Raw genomic sequence first — 18,267 nt, 5'->3', positions numbered from 1 at the left:
TAACAAAACTGAAGGAGATGTTTCAAGCAAAATGTGCAGAGTCATTAACTAACAGAGCTCAGTTAAAATTAGGAATATGGGTAAGAGTATGCTTCACAAATAGGAAAATAAAGAACTGTAAAACATCAGAAAGAAGAATGAAGGAAGGAAAATAATCAGACCATATTTAAGACTAAATCCTATTTATCCTAGTCTCACAAGTTGTAACAGTGAAGTCCAGCATGGTTAGACACTTAATAATAAGAATAAAGGATGGAGATACACAGCAATGTTTTGGAGGCTGGTCAAAATCGAACACTACCTAGGTATTTTTTGGGTCAATACACCCTCTAATTAGATATCACAAAATGCCCTATTATTACAGTAATGTAACATAATTATGGATATCAAGCCATTCTGTTAAGACTGGTCTGTCTTGCTTGGGTCATAGAAAGGGAATTTCTGGAGTTCTCTACCTTCCCATTTTACCATTTCACCTTTCTCTATGGGAGGCCATTATAACTGCAAATGGCTTGCGCTAGGACTGATTGACATGTTTCAAATTTCAAAATTTGAAAACTAAATGTGGGAAAATTCAAGTGACATTTTTTGACAATAGTCTTTTGTTCCATATTACAGTCAATTCTAGAACTGGTTGAAATTTTTTTGAGCTTTGAAATAAAAAGCCATAAAACCAGAACATTAATTTTCTATGTTTTGCAAATTTCCTCATCAATCTTATTTGCTGGCCAGTCTCTGTTGGAACTTATGGCCCAGAGTTAGAGGACAAGGCTAATATTGCTGGCTGCCACCTCAACTAATGATGCCACAGAATCTGAGCATGCAGATAACTCTGACTGGCCTCCCAGTTGCTAGTACAGCTGTAGTAGCAAGCCAATGGCAGAGTTCCAACCATCTGCTTTTAACATGAGGCTACAAGATATTCTTCCTCTCTCTGGTTTAAAATGCAGTGAAAAGGCTTCTGAGAAATGGTCTGGGGCAAATGCAATAGGTTCCCTATGTGGGACGACTCTGGGGCTGTTCAGGGAAGAAGACGACTTGCACTTTCCTTCTCTCACCATGCACCAATGTGTGAGAGTCAAGCAGAACTTGGTCCACTGCCAGCATCCATCAAACAAAATTCAGTGAATGCTACACCAGGACTACAGGACTTGAACCAGCCCCCACTGAAATTAATGGCAAAACTCCCACTGGCCACAATGGTTCAGGATCAGGTCTATGAGTAATTTGTATTAACTTTTCTTTAACTATTCAAAGATTTCTTTGTTCTAACTATTTCAAGAAAAGCACAGATCCTGTATCCATTTCACACTTAACCCCTCTTTTGCAGTTGGAGACACATGCCTGTTAATCCTGAGCATTTTTCATTCCATCATTATTTACTTAAAATTTATAACCAAACATTAAATGAGGAAAGATGCTGTTCACATTGGCTGCTTATATTATGATTCTTTTGCACCTATTTCAATTTAAAGGATTTAATTTCTATTTAAGGTTAGATTAGCAACCAAGCAGCCCAGTATAGTCAAGTAATTGAACATGCTCAATTGAGTGCACATTAATACATCTCTTTTTACAGATATTCTTTTACTTCCAGAGGACCTCACTGTTTTTGCCTCTTTCAAACTGCTGATACAAGAACTCTTCACAGCATAAGAGACTTCTATTACAGCAAGTAGTAATCTGTTAGTTAAACAAACAATTGCCACCTCTATTCCAATGGGGAAAATTCACTGCTCAGGGTTCAACCTGACTAATCAGGTGGGGTGAATTTGTGGGGGATAAAGGACAGAAATCACTTTCTCCAGACCACAGATCAACTTCAGAGTCCTTCTGCAGAAGGTACTCCAGCCAAATGTCTGAAGAAGTGTCAGTGAGCCCTTATGGGGCATCTGTGTTGTGGGGAGAGGATCGGAAGATCTACATAGCAATGGTTCCACTAGCCTTGATACATGCCTCATGCCTTCCTATGCATTATGTGCTACCCTGCAGAAAATTCAGGCACAGCATGATCTGCGCATGGGAAGCACACTCCTCTACCCTCTGCATCCAACCCTACTTGCTCAGTGGAATTACATAGAAAGTTTCAATACAAACGACTGTGTGACAGATTCAGATGAACAGGTTTGTTATTGGTCTGTGCCTATTCTGAAAATCTTTGCTTATAATAGGAACAGGCTAAGAACCCAAATCCATATATTAGGTGAATAGTTCTCTACTCATACAATAGTATTCTCATTAGAGTATGGGACTGCTTGCATGAGTAAGGTTTGCTCTAACTGGGATTTTTAAAAAAGAGAACATTAAAAAATGTCTTACAGTTATATGAATTCCCTTTTCTGTGCTTCCAAATTAATGTTGTTCCTCTGTTTCCACAAATAGTAGACATCAATATATAGAAGATCTTTTAAAAATGCCCAAATAAATACATTTAAAACACAAACCCAGTGAAGAAACTGTGCTAAAAAGCAGCAACAGCTGACAGGATGTGAAGTATTTTAACAAAAAATACCTATGTTTGTGAAGTAGTACTTCCTACTCAAATTGTTAAAAGAACAACCAGCAAAGCTGATGAAAATCCAGTTACATTGAATTGCTACTACTATTACAGCAAAGCCCCTGAAGTGAACAGAAATATTTTCACTAATTGAATTGGGTTCTGGATCATGCCCTTAATGTACAAAGGAGAAAAACCAATAGAAACAGTTTACTAATGGGCTGCATCTAGACTGGCAAGTTTTTCCGCAAAAGCATGTGCTTTTGCGGAAAAACTTGCCAGCTGTCTACACTGGCCACTTGAATTTGCGCAAAAACACTGACAATCTAATGTAAGATTGTCAGTGTTCTTGCGGAAATACTATGCGCAAGAGGGCCAGTGTAGACAGGTAAAAACTGTTTTGTGCAAAAAAGCCCCGATGGCGAAAATGGCGATTGGAGCTTTCTTGCGCAAAACCGCGTCTAGATTGGCACAGACGCTTTTCTGCAAAAAGTGCTTTTGCGCAAAAGCGTCCTTGCCAATCTAGACGCTCTTTTCCACAAATGTTTTTAACAGAAAAACTTTTCCATTAAAAGCATTTGCGGAAAATCATGCCAGTCTAGACGCAGCCATAGGGTTTTCAAAATGTTACTAGAAATGAGACAACAGCATCATGCCACTTACAGTGCATAACACTAAAAGATGGTACAGTTACTCTTCCAGATTTGTTATTAAGTCTGGTTTACCAACATCATGAAAACAACTAAATACTAGAAAAAGAAACCCTTTCTATAGTGATGCTATAGCTATAGTCTTCCAATGTTATGACAAAAAGTTGCTATAAGACTGTTGATGAAATACGTATGAATCAAAGGCCGTGTCCAGACTCAGGGGTTTTTTCGGGAAAAGTAGCCTTTTCCCGAAAAAACTTCCCCTGCGTCCAGACTCAAGCCGCGTTCTTTCGAAATTATTTCGAAAGAACGCGGCTTTTCTTTCGATGGCGGTAAACCTCGTTTCACGAGGAAGAACGCCTTCCTTCGAAAGTTCCTCTTTCGAAGGAAGGCGTTCTTCAATGTAAAGAGGCCGTCTTCGAAAGAGAGCATCCAGACTTCGAAAAAGCGGATTTCTCTTTCGAAAGATCCGCCTGCAGTCTAGACGCGATCTTTCGAAAGAGGATCTTTCGAAAGATGCTTTCGAAAGAGCCTCTTTCGAAAGAAGCCTGCAGTCTAGACATAGCCAAAGAAAGGCTTTTAAATAGTACTAATTCTGAGAACTAGTGTTAAAAATTGTGGAGTACTGCAGCAAATGATTTAGAGATCTGTATTATTTATTTTTAAAGTAAATTTAGTCTTCATGAAAGGCGCCAGATTGACAGCTACTGGAAACTGAAGTCCACTATTGGTTTCTGTTACCAAATGAAAGTGGAGACTACAGATACAGTATAAATTAACATTTCTAATAGCAAAATTATGTGGCCTTATTTACAGCATGTAAATTTATACATGCTTTGAAAGAAATTGTGGTAATATGGTATTGGCCAAAACAACTAGTGTCTAAATGGTTAATGATACATTTAGCTCAATATTTCAACTTTAATTTCAATTTTAAGCTACAAACCAATTAAAACAAATATGGTGGTTTTATATTGACAGAATTATTGCTTTCTGTCTTGGCCCACAGCAATAAGCAACCTGTAGGGAAAACACAGACTGTATCCATCATAAATCCTAGCATTGTTTGCTTTTTAAACTTGATTTTCTGCTATGAAGAGCACAAGGCATGCTCACACTACAGCACTTATAAATTCAATGGGAAGACACACTTGAAAACTAAAATTATAGATTATTCCTGAAGTGGGTTGCTTGAGACTTTAAGCCCTAACGACAACATAATTTTCTTTAAAACACATTTGCATATAAAAGAAAATAATCAAATACATGCAATTAGTATATTAATATTAACTGAATTCTAAATGCTTTTTGATGTATAGAAAATAATTACAGTAGGATAATCCTAAATTGTAGCCATACTCTTAATGGGTAACTAGTCATACTGTTTGGTAATATTATATATCTTATTTTTGTATTTGTGTACTTCAAATGTTAGTACAATATCTCAGATATACATTGACAGGTTTTAATTGAAGACCCTGAATAGTGACACTTATCTTTCTTAAAATAGAGAAGCATTTATTTAGGCTGATGATCACATTCAACCAGCAGATTTACTGCTGTTAATATTTGCTACCAGACTGTCATGAATATTTAAAAACAAAGTTAGATTACTGACCCTGGCAGATCTATTTCCTGCCAATATCAGTATAGACTCTTTGTTTTACGGTGCATGAAATATGCCAGCATTATGAGGTCCTAATTATTAAACAGCATTATGCCGACTCCTTTCAAAATCCTTGTTTAACACCTAAGTAGCAAAGACTTCAACATATGCACAAGCACTTTCCTGTATCATAGATGTGAAACCGGTTGTGCCAAAATACACAGAAATGAATCATTTTACAAATGTGAGGCATTTCACAGAGCTCAGTGGGACTCCTCATTCAAATAAAGTTATTCACTTGTGTAAGGGTTTGCAGGATTAGGTAGTATGGCCCAAGTCCTGCAAACACCTGCAGTCATGTTAACTTTATGCATTGTGCATGGTAGACAGTGGGATTGTTTCTAGTGTGTGTACAGTTAAGTAAGCACATAAGTCTTTGCAGGATCAGGGCCTATGCCAACAAACCCCTAACTGTAACATATTAATAAACTTACAAGTCAGACATCTTGATGTTTCCAAAAGCACACTACATATTCATTTATTCATGTGTTGTGTAACAAACACAAGGTAAAATATTTTCAAAATCTTTATCTTCTTTATTACCAATACCTTGCGTATATCACTCCAGCAATATACTATAACATGAAGCTCCAATACATACAGTATTTTTTGCTACTCACCTGTCTGTTACGTTCATCCATAATCCTTGTGATCTGAATCTTTTTTCTCCCCATAGTCCCCGTTTTTCTTCTCTCTCTCTTCCCTGAAATTATGTATTTTTTCCTTCTCTTTTCTTCCTCTTTCCCGTTTCCTCAAAACAATTCTCCCTCTTCAGCACTTGCACTACTCAGTTCACAGACCCCTGCATCCGTTCCTGTTAGGTACACAAAGAAATCAACTGTTACTATAAAACTAATTTTTAAAAAAGCTAAATAAGTAAAAGTTATTACAGAGAGTTTACCAAGTGCCCTAATTTATGATCTAGTGTACAAGCAAATTATTTTGCAGTTATAAAAGTCAATTAATCAATATTAATAGAAGTGACCTGAAAGTTTATTTTTATAATTATAAATGACCGTACAGATCTTTCAAGAAACGATGGAGATGACTGAAATACGTTTCCGTAATTTTGAGGGATTTAGGTATCTCTATTTTTAAAATATCATTCATAGTGCTAATATGAAAAATTACCTAAATATGAGAGTTAATGAACCTTTCTGTACCTGTGTATGCTAAGTAGACCAGCTAATTCATTCCTGAAGAGAAAACAATCTTATGTTTTGACAGCAAAGGTGATAACGCCTCTCATTATGCAAATGAGATGGACAATTATTAAAGTGCTATTTGATATATGAGAAATGTCAGCTAGTTTAAATCTAAATCCTTTAATCTCATTCTTTAAAAAACATACAGTTAATTCAAGTACTACTTAAAATACCGTAAGAGAAAAAGAAGTACTTCTTTAGCTCATGACATTTCAAAGTATGTTCTAAACTACCTGTACCGCAGGCATGTAACTAGCTAATGAGAATTTTTCCATTTGAGAATATTTGCACAATGTATTTCATCTCTGAAGAATGGAATAATAAGAACAGTTGCTAAATAAAGAATGTTTTGAATTCGTATTTTTACATTTCTGATAATAAGCCCACATCTTAGTCCTCTTCAATTTATAAAAATGAGTGCATTAAACAATTAGAAACTGTTAAATAAAATTTATAAATACATGACAGTACACAGCAAATATTCCATATATTGCCACAAAATGCCATACACTTCAGGAATAATTTTAAAGGTTTGCAAAATATTACTTAAACAACAAAAGAAAAAACTGTTTGAAAAGTTCATACCCAAATTATGTTAAAACTAACAATACAATTAATATGAATATTCATTTTGTCTCTTATTGCCCTTAAGATTTACCATAATTATCAGCTGAGTATGACAAGAGTATTTGTAAACAGTTAAAAAAAACACAATCTCAAAAGTATTGAATTAAAAATGATCAGTGCATTATTACTTTTACCTCCATTCTGTTTACTTAAAATAATTTATTCATTTGTCAAAATTTAGCAATTTTACAACAAACTGGAGTTTTCTTCTTCATTTTAAGCTGTTGCTCTCACAGCCAAATTGATAGATTCCCACAATATGTTATGTAATACTAAGCTAATGTCCTGGCCATTTAATCCATTATTTGGCTCTGATTCAAAGCAACTGAGGTAGAAAAGCTGGACATCATTCTATCTGATCTTCATTTTCTTTGTATTTATTTAACTTGATGCTGTTCAGAATTCTAGCACCTTAAGAAGAGCTGGGATCATAGCTCAAAGATTAAAGCTGATTATACGGCTTAAACTAACTATTATGATATAATCAATTCTGCTGGATTAAACAAGGTTTAGCTCCGAATATTGTCTATATCTGAATGCCTTTGTATATTGCTAATCAATATTATTTTACAGTATATGGCGTGCAAGATGGAGTAATTTGTTAAGCCATCAAGATAAAGTGCCATCTGCAGTTTTTCCCCCTTTTCAAACAGTTCAGCAACATTTTTACTACTTAAAATGACAGTCACCAGATCATATTACATAAATAGATGGCAAACTAAAATAAGTTATTTAAAATGTATCTATGCAAACTTTATTCCTAAACAAATCTAGTAGACAGAGTTCCATCTGATATTCACTGTTGACAAACAAAACCAGGCTATTTTTAGAAACAGTCTTACATTTCCTTGGACTGGGTTTCTTTCCTGTTTTTCTTATAGTCTTACCTCAGATACAAAGAACAAGTTAAAGTGGTATTTCCCATGCACATGCAGGACCCAAAGGTGTCTAGCAGGCTTTCTCTGTAACAGTAAGCCAAGACACTAATCAACAGCAAATGCATATGGAACAATTTCCTTTCCTTTCATTCAATTGAAGCTGGTGGCACTATCGGCTTACAGCACTATGCCTGCCTAAGCTCTTATTTACTTCAAGGTGGAAGGTCAGGGTGGACAGATTAGAGAAGTGGTGACAGGGTTAGCAAGGATGAGAGCTGCTTTACAGATCAAATGAGTACAGAAAAATCAGTGAATGTTGAAAAACTACTAGGAAGGGCACAGCCAGCACGTTGTGAAATAATAATACGGTGAGCCCCTCTCCCACACAGTTATCAGTTCCACATTTAAGACCAATATTTCAAATAACAAAAACTTTTATAGACAGCTCAGAGTATGGAACTATTAATACTCAGTGCAGCACAAACTATTCTTAAAATAGTCACACAATACTTTTTGAGCCAAATTTTGTCTGGATGTCAAATTCACTGACTGTACCAAACTTATATCAGTGTAACTCAGAGCAAAGTTTGTTCCATTGTTTGAAGGAACAATCTATTAGCAAGAAAAAACAAGTGCAGAAGATAGCACATTATTTACAGGATGTCTGAGAGAGAAAAAATTGATGATATCCCATACATAGCTATCTATCTCAAAATTACACAAAAAAGCAAATGTTACCCAAAAGCAACATGTTACTTTTACTGAATTCACCTGAAGGGGCTTTTTGTTTAGTCTCCTATTTTTTTGCTTACTAACCTAATGATAGATAAAAATTACTGTTCTTGTTTAGTGAATTTCTTGCCTTTCTATAATTTGATATTTTTATTCCAATTACAAATAAAATAAATGGTGATATGTGGCATTTTGTGCATCTGTCCCTTTATACACATACATATAAATATATGTCCACATACACATAATAGTTCTAAACTATATATTTCACATATGAGTGTCTACACCCATGCACCCACACACCTACGAACATATATAAAAACATTTTATGGATGAAGTATAATGTATCTTAAGATCAATAAATCAGTACATCTGATTCATGAGTCATAAACTTCTAAGGACTGACAACTTTTGGTGTCATCCAGAATGTAAAGAATTATAGAGATTATCAATTGCCCTCCACCTGCTCTAGGAATATCATCAATGCTTATGGTACTGTTTGGATACTCCTGAAGGAATACAGTTTATGGTATTAAATTGTTAATGTTCCTGTTAACTGATCAAATTATATTTTTCAAATGCAAATAATGCACACTAAGTCGAAAACTTGCAAGTGATACAAAACTCAAGATGTCCTGCAGGCTTTCATTATCCAAAAGGACTAAAAATAATTCCAGAAGCCTCGCTGAAATAACTTTCCACATAAAAGAAACCTTCCAACATAATGACATAGTTACATGTAAACAAGCTGCATTTTTTAAAATGTCATAGTTACATGCTGTGGAGTTATAGTCTTCAGCATTTTTTCTCTTTTTTTGCAAACTCAAATATAAAAAAAATCAGACTGCTTACTAAAAAGAGGAACTTCATTTTGGCGGGCTTCTGTTCACTGTATGATTTGGTACAGGCAGAGATAGCTGATGGAAGAGTGATTTGAGCCTCAAAAAAAAAAAAAAAAAAAAGAAAAAGGAATACGTTGTAAAGGACAAATGCTGCAGATCATTCAACCACTCCGCCCTCTCATTCTGTCTCCCTCATACACACACAAAAACTCTCCCCCTCCCTCTCTGCAACACAGAAGAATCTTGATAGAATGGCAGGAAACACGCACAGAGTGGTCAGGGAAGGATATGATGTCAGCAACCACGAACAATAAAAGGTGTAAAGGTGCTTCCTTCCCTAAACTGTTCCAGAAGCGCAAAATGGGAACCAAAACTCTCCACTTCCTTCTCCGAACAGTACTGTCTGAATCTGTACTGCTGCAACACCCCAGACAGACACTGCTTTGAACAAGTCACATGAAGGGTAGTAAGAAGTATTAAAGGAGAATCAAAATAGTTAATTTATAAACACGAAGGCAACCCCAGAGAAACTTAGCTAAAATGTGTCACTGATTAAAGTTTTCATGGTTGCATTACAAAAGAAACAGACTTGATCTGAAGATTTTTCCTCTTTTACTAGGAAGCATGTTTCGTGAGCAGGCTTATTAGATTTCAATTATAATAATAAAAAAAACCAGAACAGCCTGTATATTATCAAAAAATGTACAGAAATGAAAAATGCTGTAAAAAATTCTTTACCTTAACATAGATAGGTCTGCTGCAAAAATCCATTGCAAACAATCGGATTCTTTCAAGTAACATAATTAATGAGGTTGGATCAGGCCCTAAAGAAAGAGCTACATAAACCTACAATGCTGAACAATGTGTCAGAGAAAATTTTGTTTTCTTTGATTAAAATAATTATCTCCCTCCTCCCCCCCCAAAAAAACACCTCAGCTCAACAAAATCAGGAAAATCCCCAACCAGTCCTTATTCAAACAAAATTCCCACAGAAATTTTACATGAACAAGGACCGGATGATCAGGTACAATGTACACATAAAAAAAGCGCTGCCATTTAAAAAAGAGATACATTGTGTCAAATAAAGATGGCTGATTATTTGGAGTCCCCCCATCCTGTACTGTTTGGTATTGCAATAAATATAGATCAAGGGCAAAAGTCACTGGGCCAAATTCTGCACTGAGCAATCTTATCGGGTAAAATTTGTCTCTGATGTAATTCTGCTGAGGTCTACAGAGATAACATCAGTGGTAAATTTGATTGTTCAGATTTGTATGAATGTAACTTTAGGGCAGAATATGAGTGATTAACAGCAACCTTTTATAACATTTATATATTGTATGTCATCATTGTTGCAACATATCTGAGATACAGAAACGATGCACTCTACAGTACAGTTCATTTGGGCAAGGAGCCATGCAACAAATGAATGAGTCATTTTAAGATTTCAAACATCTGTCCACAACACTCTGATTTAGAAATTGAACATAACCTACATTTATGTGTTTTGATCTTATGGTCAGAATACCACATTAAAAGATGTGGGAGGGAATTCATTCTGATCTGCTAAATTTATCTCAGGAGACCATGCATTTTGCTACAGGAAGCATAAGGCAAACTTTTAAATTGTAACATAGCATATGAATATAGACTACTGAAGTTAGCATATGTAATATTGAAAAAAACATTAAACATGATGCATGGGCTTGTGAGTGCAACAATTTCATTGATCCTTTCAATTGTTTATCTTATCTGAGGTAAAATGTGTTTTGTAATGTCTTAACCAGTTTCAACACATCTATTCCTTATACATTAGTTTGCAAAAAGTTGGCATAATTTATTGAAAAAAGAGCAAACTACAGAATATTATCTGTGCATTCAGTAAATGGCAAAATATTCACAGGCTCACCAGTTGTAAAATCAATTCTCTCTAATATTTAGATTATTCATTATAATGATAAAACTTAAATCATTTATCTAAATATGCTGATTTTATTAATTTTACTACTGACTTTAAAGACACCTCCTGAATTTAAAATATCTTCTTATCTATTTAATATTTTCTCTATTTAATTTTTAAGTGGGAGCACAACATATCTACTTTATTTTTAGGAGTTAGTCTCCAATTGTAAAGTTATTATTTCTACTGATGTTTGACTTTATGTCTGATGTATCCCCGAATAATGCTTTGTTGTCTGGAAAATCATTCTATTTTACTTTGGACTTCTTATTACTTGTATTTTTGTTGCATTATTCCTCAAGATGAGATGGAAGCTGAACTGCTTTTTTTCCTGATCAATACTGTAGTATAGCTTGCCTATTCAAGGGTTCACAATACAGTGCCTCTTTCCAAGTTCAAAAAATGATGGAAATTAGAGAAGGGCCAAGCTTGACTTTGACCTTTTTATATGGTTGGGGTGATTTTTGACCCCTTCATCTAAATTGCTCCCCATGGTTCCATTCCAAGTCAGATGCCAAACTGGAAACAGTTTATTTTCAGGTTTTAGTATGGGTGTTGTTGAAATAATATGATATTTTATGTTCATTTTCATCCCATTTTGATTGAATTTGAGTCCAAGATAGCGAAAACATGAGAAGACCTAGTACAGTGAAAGTACTGCCATTTGGGGCCCAAGGTGTGTGAAAACAAGTCGCAGGTAATGTTAAATGTGGAGTCTGGCCTAAACTTAATCCATATTGATACACCACCAACTGAGCCCAGCCTACTAGGTAGTGCAGGGAGCTTCTAAATTTAGGCACCTGCTATGTTCTAAACATTGGCATGGGAATGGGACCCTTTAATTGTGGATCTTGCTTCTCTGTGCAGAAAGAGATCATTGGGTTCAGCTCTCTCTGTAGCTATTATCTTCCCTTCTCCTAGATTCTGTTTGAATCTAATAATCTGCAAGTGGAGGGAGATGGGATGAACAGGACATTTGCTGGAATGGCAGAGTAGAGGTATAACAGCTTAGAACAGCATTCACATTTTTGACGCACAGGTGCAATACTGGTGAGCCCTGTAAAGAGGTGTACCAGAGTGGATACTTGCATTACTAATATGCTTCCTGGGAAACAGGGCAAACTACAGATGACAGAGACCCAGTATACCTCACAGGATCTTCAAAATCTAAGCAAACCTTGGGAGATCAATGGGGATCATGAGCAAGAAACCCTGCTTTCCTCCACAGAAAGGCAAATCCTGCACCCACCATGAGATCAACAAGAGGGTAACAGAACAGTTTTCTTGACTCTCCTTTGGCATTTCTCCATCGGGGCACAATATGGTCCCTGTAAATTGTATATATATAATAACCGGTAGCTATCTCAATTCAAATTTGAGAAGTCTAACCCTTCATGAACGTACTTTGGTTCTACATTAGACCATTTTTGCACCAAATACACATCTTTTTAAGATGTCTCACAGAGACACAGAATCCACTCACAGAGACACAGAATCTTCTATATTTATAATCAGGGACTGATTCTTCGCCACATAACTTCAGTAATTTTGGTGGAATTACTTCTCATGCATACTAGTGTAAGAGAAGAATCAGACGCTGGATGAGCATTACTCATAGAAAAAAGGAGTGTTTTCATATAGCACAGGTCTAGAGATATAACTTTTACCCAAATAGTTTTATTTTGTTAATTGTTCCAACAGTCTAAGGCAGCTAATATAACTTATATGTGTCACTCTCTTAGCAGAGAATGAACAGAAGACTGCCCCATTCCTTCTTCAGCAAAATGCAGGACTATGTAGCACTTTAAAGACTAACAAGATGGTTTATTAGATGATGAGCTTTCGTGGGCCAGACCCACTTCCTCAGATCAAATAGTGGAAGAAAATATTCACAACCATATATACCAAAGGATACAATTAAAAAAAATGAACACATATGAAAAGGACAAATCACATTTCAGAACAGGAGGAGGATGCGGGGGGGGGGGGGGGGGGAGAGGGAGAGGGGAAGGAAGGAAGGTAAGTGTCTGTGAATTGATGATATTAGAGGTGGGGAGAGTGGGATGTCTGTGAGCTAATGGTATTAGAGGTGATAATTGGGGAAGCTATCTTGGTAATGGGTAAGATCACCATTCCTTCTTTGTATCCAACTCTAGAAACTTGTCTTTTTCCATAGTATCTGATCTCACTAGCAATATTGAGTGTTAAACTGTGATCTTCCTGAAATATAAAGTAGTCTGCACAATACAGTGGATAGTGTGCTGAGAATCTAACTGTCCATTTATTTTTCATCATTGTCATTTGCCATGGCAAATTATGTAAGGTCTAGCCTGCTTGTAGATCGAGTGTTAATATGACATATGTAAAGAATAGAAGCTATGAAGCTTCCCAAACTCAACTATCTGCCTGGAGACAGCTGAGAATTAAAATGTAGAAATGACAAGGCAATGATATCCCACTTCCCAATGACCACAACAGCTGAAAACTCTACATTAAGGCGTCCAGTGCCATTTTAACATATTTTTGTCAAGGACACAAGCAGATGAGAGGTATATCAGGAATGTAATAAAGCTAACTGCTCTGAAAACACCAGCACTTAGCAAAATAGGGGTAAAAAAATCTGCTTTTGTCTGTGAAATAGATTCTTATTATTAAGCAGCTCAGAAATTAGAACAGAATAACTCTGTTAAATAGGTGAAGTACAATTTTAATAACACCTGGAATAAGGATGTGTCTGTTACTTTAAAAAACAAAATGCCAAATTAATTAACTCACATCTATATAACCATGTGATAATAGCGATTTTTGACATCCCATTTCAGTCTTAGGACATGGAATATTCTCCATGTGTTTGTTATCCAGTATCTGTCTCTACTCCTGGGTTTTTAGGTTCCAGATGGGTATTGTTTCATGAGGATGACAGATATTAGCTGCTAGGAGGCAGGATAAATAGGTATTCTTGATGGAGTGAGTCCTGCATCATCCTTTACCTGCCATAGCCACCTAGCTCCTCCCTATCCTGACAGGACGCATCTCCCCACTTCGGAGACTCCTGATATCTTCCTCTGTATGGGTACCAGCAACGGGGAGATGCAAGAAAATATCATGCCAGGAGACAGGAAAAAAAATTGGTGTTGGCAATGGAGGAAGCAGAGGCATGGATTCAGGCATGGAGTCAGTGGTCAGGGAACCTGAGAATGCTGGCCTGCTTTTCGAGTGGGGACATCTTCAAGTGCTTTGCATTGGGAATCTGGACTGTGGGTGTTTTGGGGGAGGAAAGGAGCAAGCAGCAGCTGTGCAGGTGAGAGATAGATGTAGAGAAGCTTAAGACATATATATTTGTCTTCAGACAAGCTGCATCTGAACACAAGTACTTGTGTTAAATCCAGAACATCAAAAGGGTTACAAGAGATGAACTGTAGATACCTAAGATCCATCTTGAAATCAGTTAAAAAGGCATCAAACACCTAATTTAGCATTCTGCTCAAGTACATTCTAGTTCTTATTTAGTCTTTGAGAATTATATTAGATAACTAATTCATACTTTCCACATGAGGATTTGTTCTTCTGATTCTTCAAACAACAGATGTCTAGCAGTTTTCACCTCAAGGCTTGAAGAAATAAATTTCTACTGGTTCAAAAGGTACTCACCACAAAGGTAAACCCAACACTGTCTGCCAGTGTAAAAGCCACTATCTAGCATCACAGAATGTCTACAGATAACCAGCTGTAACCATTCTATTGCACATGCAGCTGGTTACTCTTTTTATCTTCAGCCCCCTTTCACACACCTCAAAAAGTATGTTTGGCAACATCTAATACAAAAAGTCAACATCACTGAGAAATATCTGAAGATAGATACACAGAATATACTTTATATGTACAAGAGAATCTTGTTACTGTGTTGTTACTGCTTTTAGGCTCAGACTTAGGATGGGACTTAGGCATTGCAATATTTAGAAAAATCACAGGAACAACACTGTGATCCACAAAGCCAGAGATAGGCACCTAGGCTGCTATACAATGAGAGGGGAGAGAAAAATCTTAGACCACAATCCACAAAGCCAGCTCACTAGACAGGGAGCCACCTCAGCCAGCCATTGGAACACATAAATGAGTAATGTCTGTGCTAAGCCCTACCCCTCACATGGTCATAGAACCTAAATCCTGGGTACAGGGAGGCATATATCACTGCTCATAATCCATGAACTGCGGGAAGAAAGGCATTCAGCCACCTAAGTCATTACCTGGGTCCTCCCACCCAAAAACCAAAAGGCTTGGGAGGAAAGGAGAATCTCCCTTATAACCTGCAGCTTAGTACTCCCCCAGGATGTGAAAGAAACTCAGTTCAAGTCTCCCTCCCTCCTGAGGGGAAAAGCAGATTCGAAGAGAGATCTGTGGCCTTTCAGATCCATTCTAATTCCTTCACTTACCCAATTAATATTCAATTATTTAATTGTAGTAGAAAGATTGAAAGAAACCCAGCATCAGAAGAAACCAGTGGGTAGAGTGGACATTGGGCATGTCTAGACATCAGGACTGAACTCGAAATAAGCTATGCAACTTGAGGTACATCAATTGCATAGCTTAAGTTGAAATAGCTTATTTTGACTTTGGGGATGTCTCCAAAGCATTTATTTTGAAATAGAGCACTCTTCCCCCGAATTCCCTTACTCCTCATACAGTGAAGATTACAGAAGTTGGAGTAAGAAACCAGTTATTTTGAATTTATTTTGAAATAATGGGCTTGCTGTGTAGATGTGCACTAAGTTACTTCAGAATAAATGACGTTATTCTGAAATAATGCTGCTGTGTACACAAGCCCATTGAGAGAAAGCTAATCCCTATTAAAATTCATTTTCCCCTTCTAGCAGAGCAGTGGGAGGGCTTGAGTCAAATCCTGGATGAGTATAGTAATCACTGTGCTAAATATTACATGGGAAATCATATACTATGTGTAAACTGACCTGAGGTACCAGATCCAGTAGGCAACCTCCAAGCTCACCTAATGGATCAGGTCTCCATATGAAATTCAGACAGCTGAATACCTATTCCAGGTTTAAGAACTATGCTGGTACTTAGGTGGATGCCTAGTGGGAGGGAGCAGGGCACAGGGTCAGGAGAGAAATAAGGGTGCATCTACACTGCACAGTAGGTTTAAATAAGATAAGTCATTTGAGCTACAAAAGTTGTTTATTTTATTTTGATATTATTTTGAAATAGCTTATTTCGTAATTTGGAGCTGTGTTCAAAATGACCCGCTATTCCAAAACATACCTTACTCCTGTGGAATGAGGTTTACAGGGACGTAGGAATAGAGAGCCCGTTAAGACACAGGATAGCTACATGCTGCAGTTTAAGTGCCCAGGAGCCCAGAATGTAGCTGCAGCATGCATGGTGGGATGCAAAAACTAGGCCTCTAGTCTTACTTGGCACCCTATGGGGTTAGGTTGCATCTAAGCAAGAGTTTTGTGGATCACGGAGGTGCTTAAAAAAGGGAGATAGACATCTAAGTACATTAGCGGATTGCATTCTTAGTAACCAAGTGTAGTTTGTTTGCCAATCTCGGTTCCAGCTGGAAATAATTTTTTTCTTAACAGATCATTGTCAATGTTGCTCATTTTATTATTATCATAGGAGTAAGCTGAACAAAAACAAAACAGAATCAATAAAAAGATACATTAGCTAATCTTTTTGTGGCCTTGAATATACATTATGCTTACTCAGAAAAAGCACTTTTATAATTCTATTGATACAAAGTAATTTCTGACAAAACAGTCTTAGAAACAAAAAACTGCAGTAAAGCTGAAAAGGCAGCATAGTATAGAAGAACATGCCAAAAGCTGAAAAGCAGCCACTCCTGACTCCTAATCTTGCATCTGCCACTAATAAATTAAGTCATCTGAGTAATTTGTTTTCAATTGCTCCATCCATAAAATGGATATAATACCGACCTACCTTGTACATGTGTATTGAGGAATAATTAATTAATTTAAATATTTCCCATAAAATGCAGTTGTACTCAATATAACTAATAAAGGGTATGTCTACACTACCACCCTAGTTCGAACTAGGGTGGTTAATGTAGGCAACCGGAGTTGCAAATGAAGCCCGGGATTTGAATTTCCCGGGCTTCATTTGCATATTGCCGGGCGCCGCCATTTTTAAATGTCCGCTAGTTCAGACTCCGTGCCCGCGGCTACACGTGGCATGAACTAGGTAGTTCGGATTAGGCTTCCTATTCCGAACTACCGTTACTCCTCGTGGAATCCTGGGCTTCATTTGCAACTCCGGTTGCCTACATTAACCACCCTAGTTCGAACTAGGGTGGTAGTGTAGACATACCCAAAGAGTCCTGAAATTTTCATCAGACACAGATAATGAGAAAGTACATAAATACAGTATATGAAAGTTGCTCCCTAAGCTAAAGTAGACAACAAAATGGTAAAAGTCACAAACTGTAGTCTGAATCGTTGAAGTTCAAAAAGTTTCTAATTATCTTATTTGTCAAAAGCATTTAGATACATATCCTATTCTTGCAAAATAACTCTACATATTAATATGCATCCTCTCAAAATAAAGATATTTGACACTACTGTCAGACAAGGCCCATTATGGTATGTAGCACATTCATCAATTTCCTGTTTCTCTCTCTTACAGCATCCTTATCAACCTAATTAAAGCTTTGTTCATTTGAAACCTCAGATGACAATTTGTTTAACTCTATCCCACTGTGGTCTTTTTATAAAGAGAATTAAATTTGATCTTCTGACAGCAATTATTAACTGATCCCAACTGGCCCCAATTAAGACACATGGCTCACAGGCCTCAAAATCCAATAAAGTGCCAAGTCCTCTCTTTCACTTGTACATCTTTCTTTACCTTGCTTTATTTTCTTAAAGCCAATTAAGCTAGTCTTATCAAGTGGAACTGAATGCTATTGTGTAGACTAACTCAAGACACAATGTATCAATTTATGGTGCAGACATACTGAAGTATTGACAATATTTCTGAAGTCATCCTCCTCTAAGTCTTCCGTTTCAGTTCACTTACATTCTAGCAAAGAGAAATCCTTAAATGTATTCACTTGTGCTATATATGACCTACATAATGCTTCCTTTAAGATACTGTATATCTCTAAACAACAGTGATTAGAAGAAACTATGTAATAGCCATAGCATCATTTTTAGATTGTTTACAATGCTCTTAC

General features: G+C 36.6%; 1 protein-coding gene across 12 annotated transcripts in view; it reads right to left on the bottom strand.

The window, feature by feature from the left end:
- Window positions 1-18,267, bottom strand: part of MEF2C (myocyte enhancer factor 2C) — a 168,903-nt gene that overhangs the window by 82,793 nt on the left and 67,843 nt on the right. For 10 of the 12 annotated variants that reach the window (XM_075932165.2, XM_075932166.2, XM_075932175.2 and 7 more), the window contains one exon: window positions 5,434-5,627. In XM_075932165.2, the coding sequence (XP_075788280.1) occupies window positions 5,434-5,487 (54 nt within the window). In that variant the 5' untranslated portion in view covers window positions 5,488-5,627. Of the gene's footprint in view, window positions 1-5,433; window positions 5,628-7,532; window positions 7,665-9,107; window positions 9,195-18,267 lie in introns of those variants that run through there. The other 2 variants (XM_075932167.2, XM_075932170.2) reach the window with 2 other exon arrangements.

Source organism: Pelodiscus sinensis, chromosome 6, assembly GCF_052426305.1.
Source record: "Pelodiscus sinensis isolate ZL-2025 chromosome 6, ASM5242630v1, whole genome shotgun sequence".
Lineage (NCBI taxonomy): Eukaryota > Metazoa > Chordata > Testudines > Trionychidae > Pelodiscus > Pelodiscus sinensis.
Note: the sequence above shows the minus strand (reverse complement) of the source record. Positions and strands in the feature narration are given on the sequence as shown.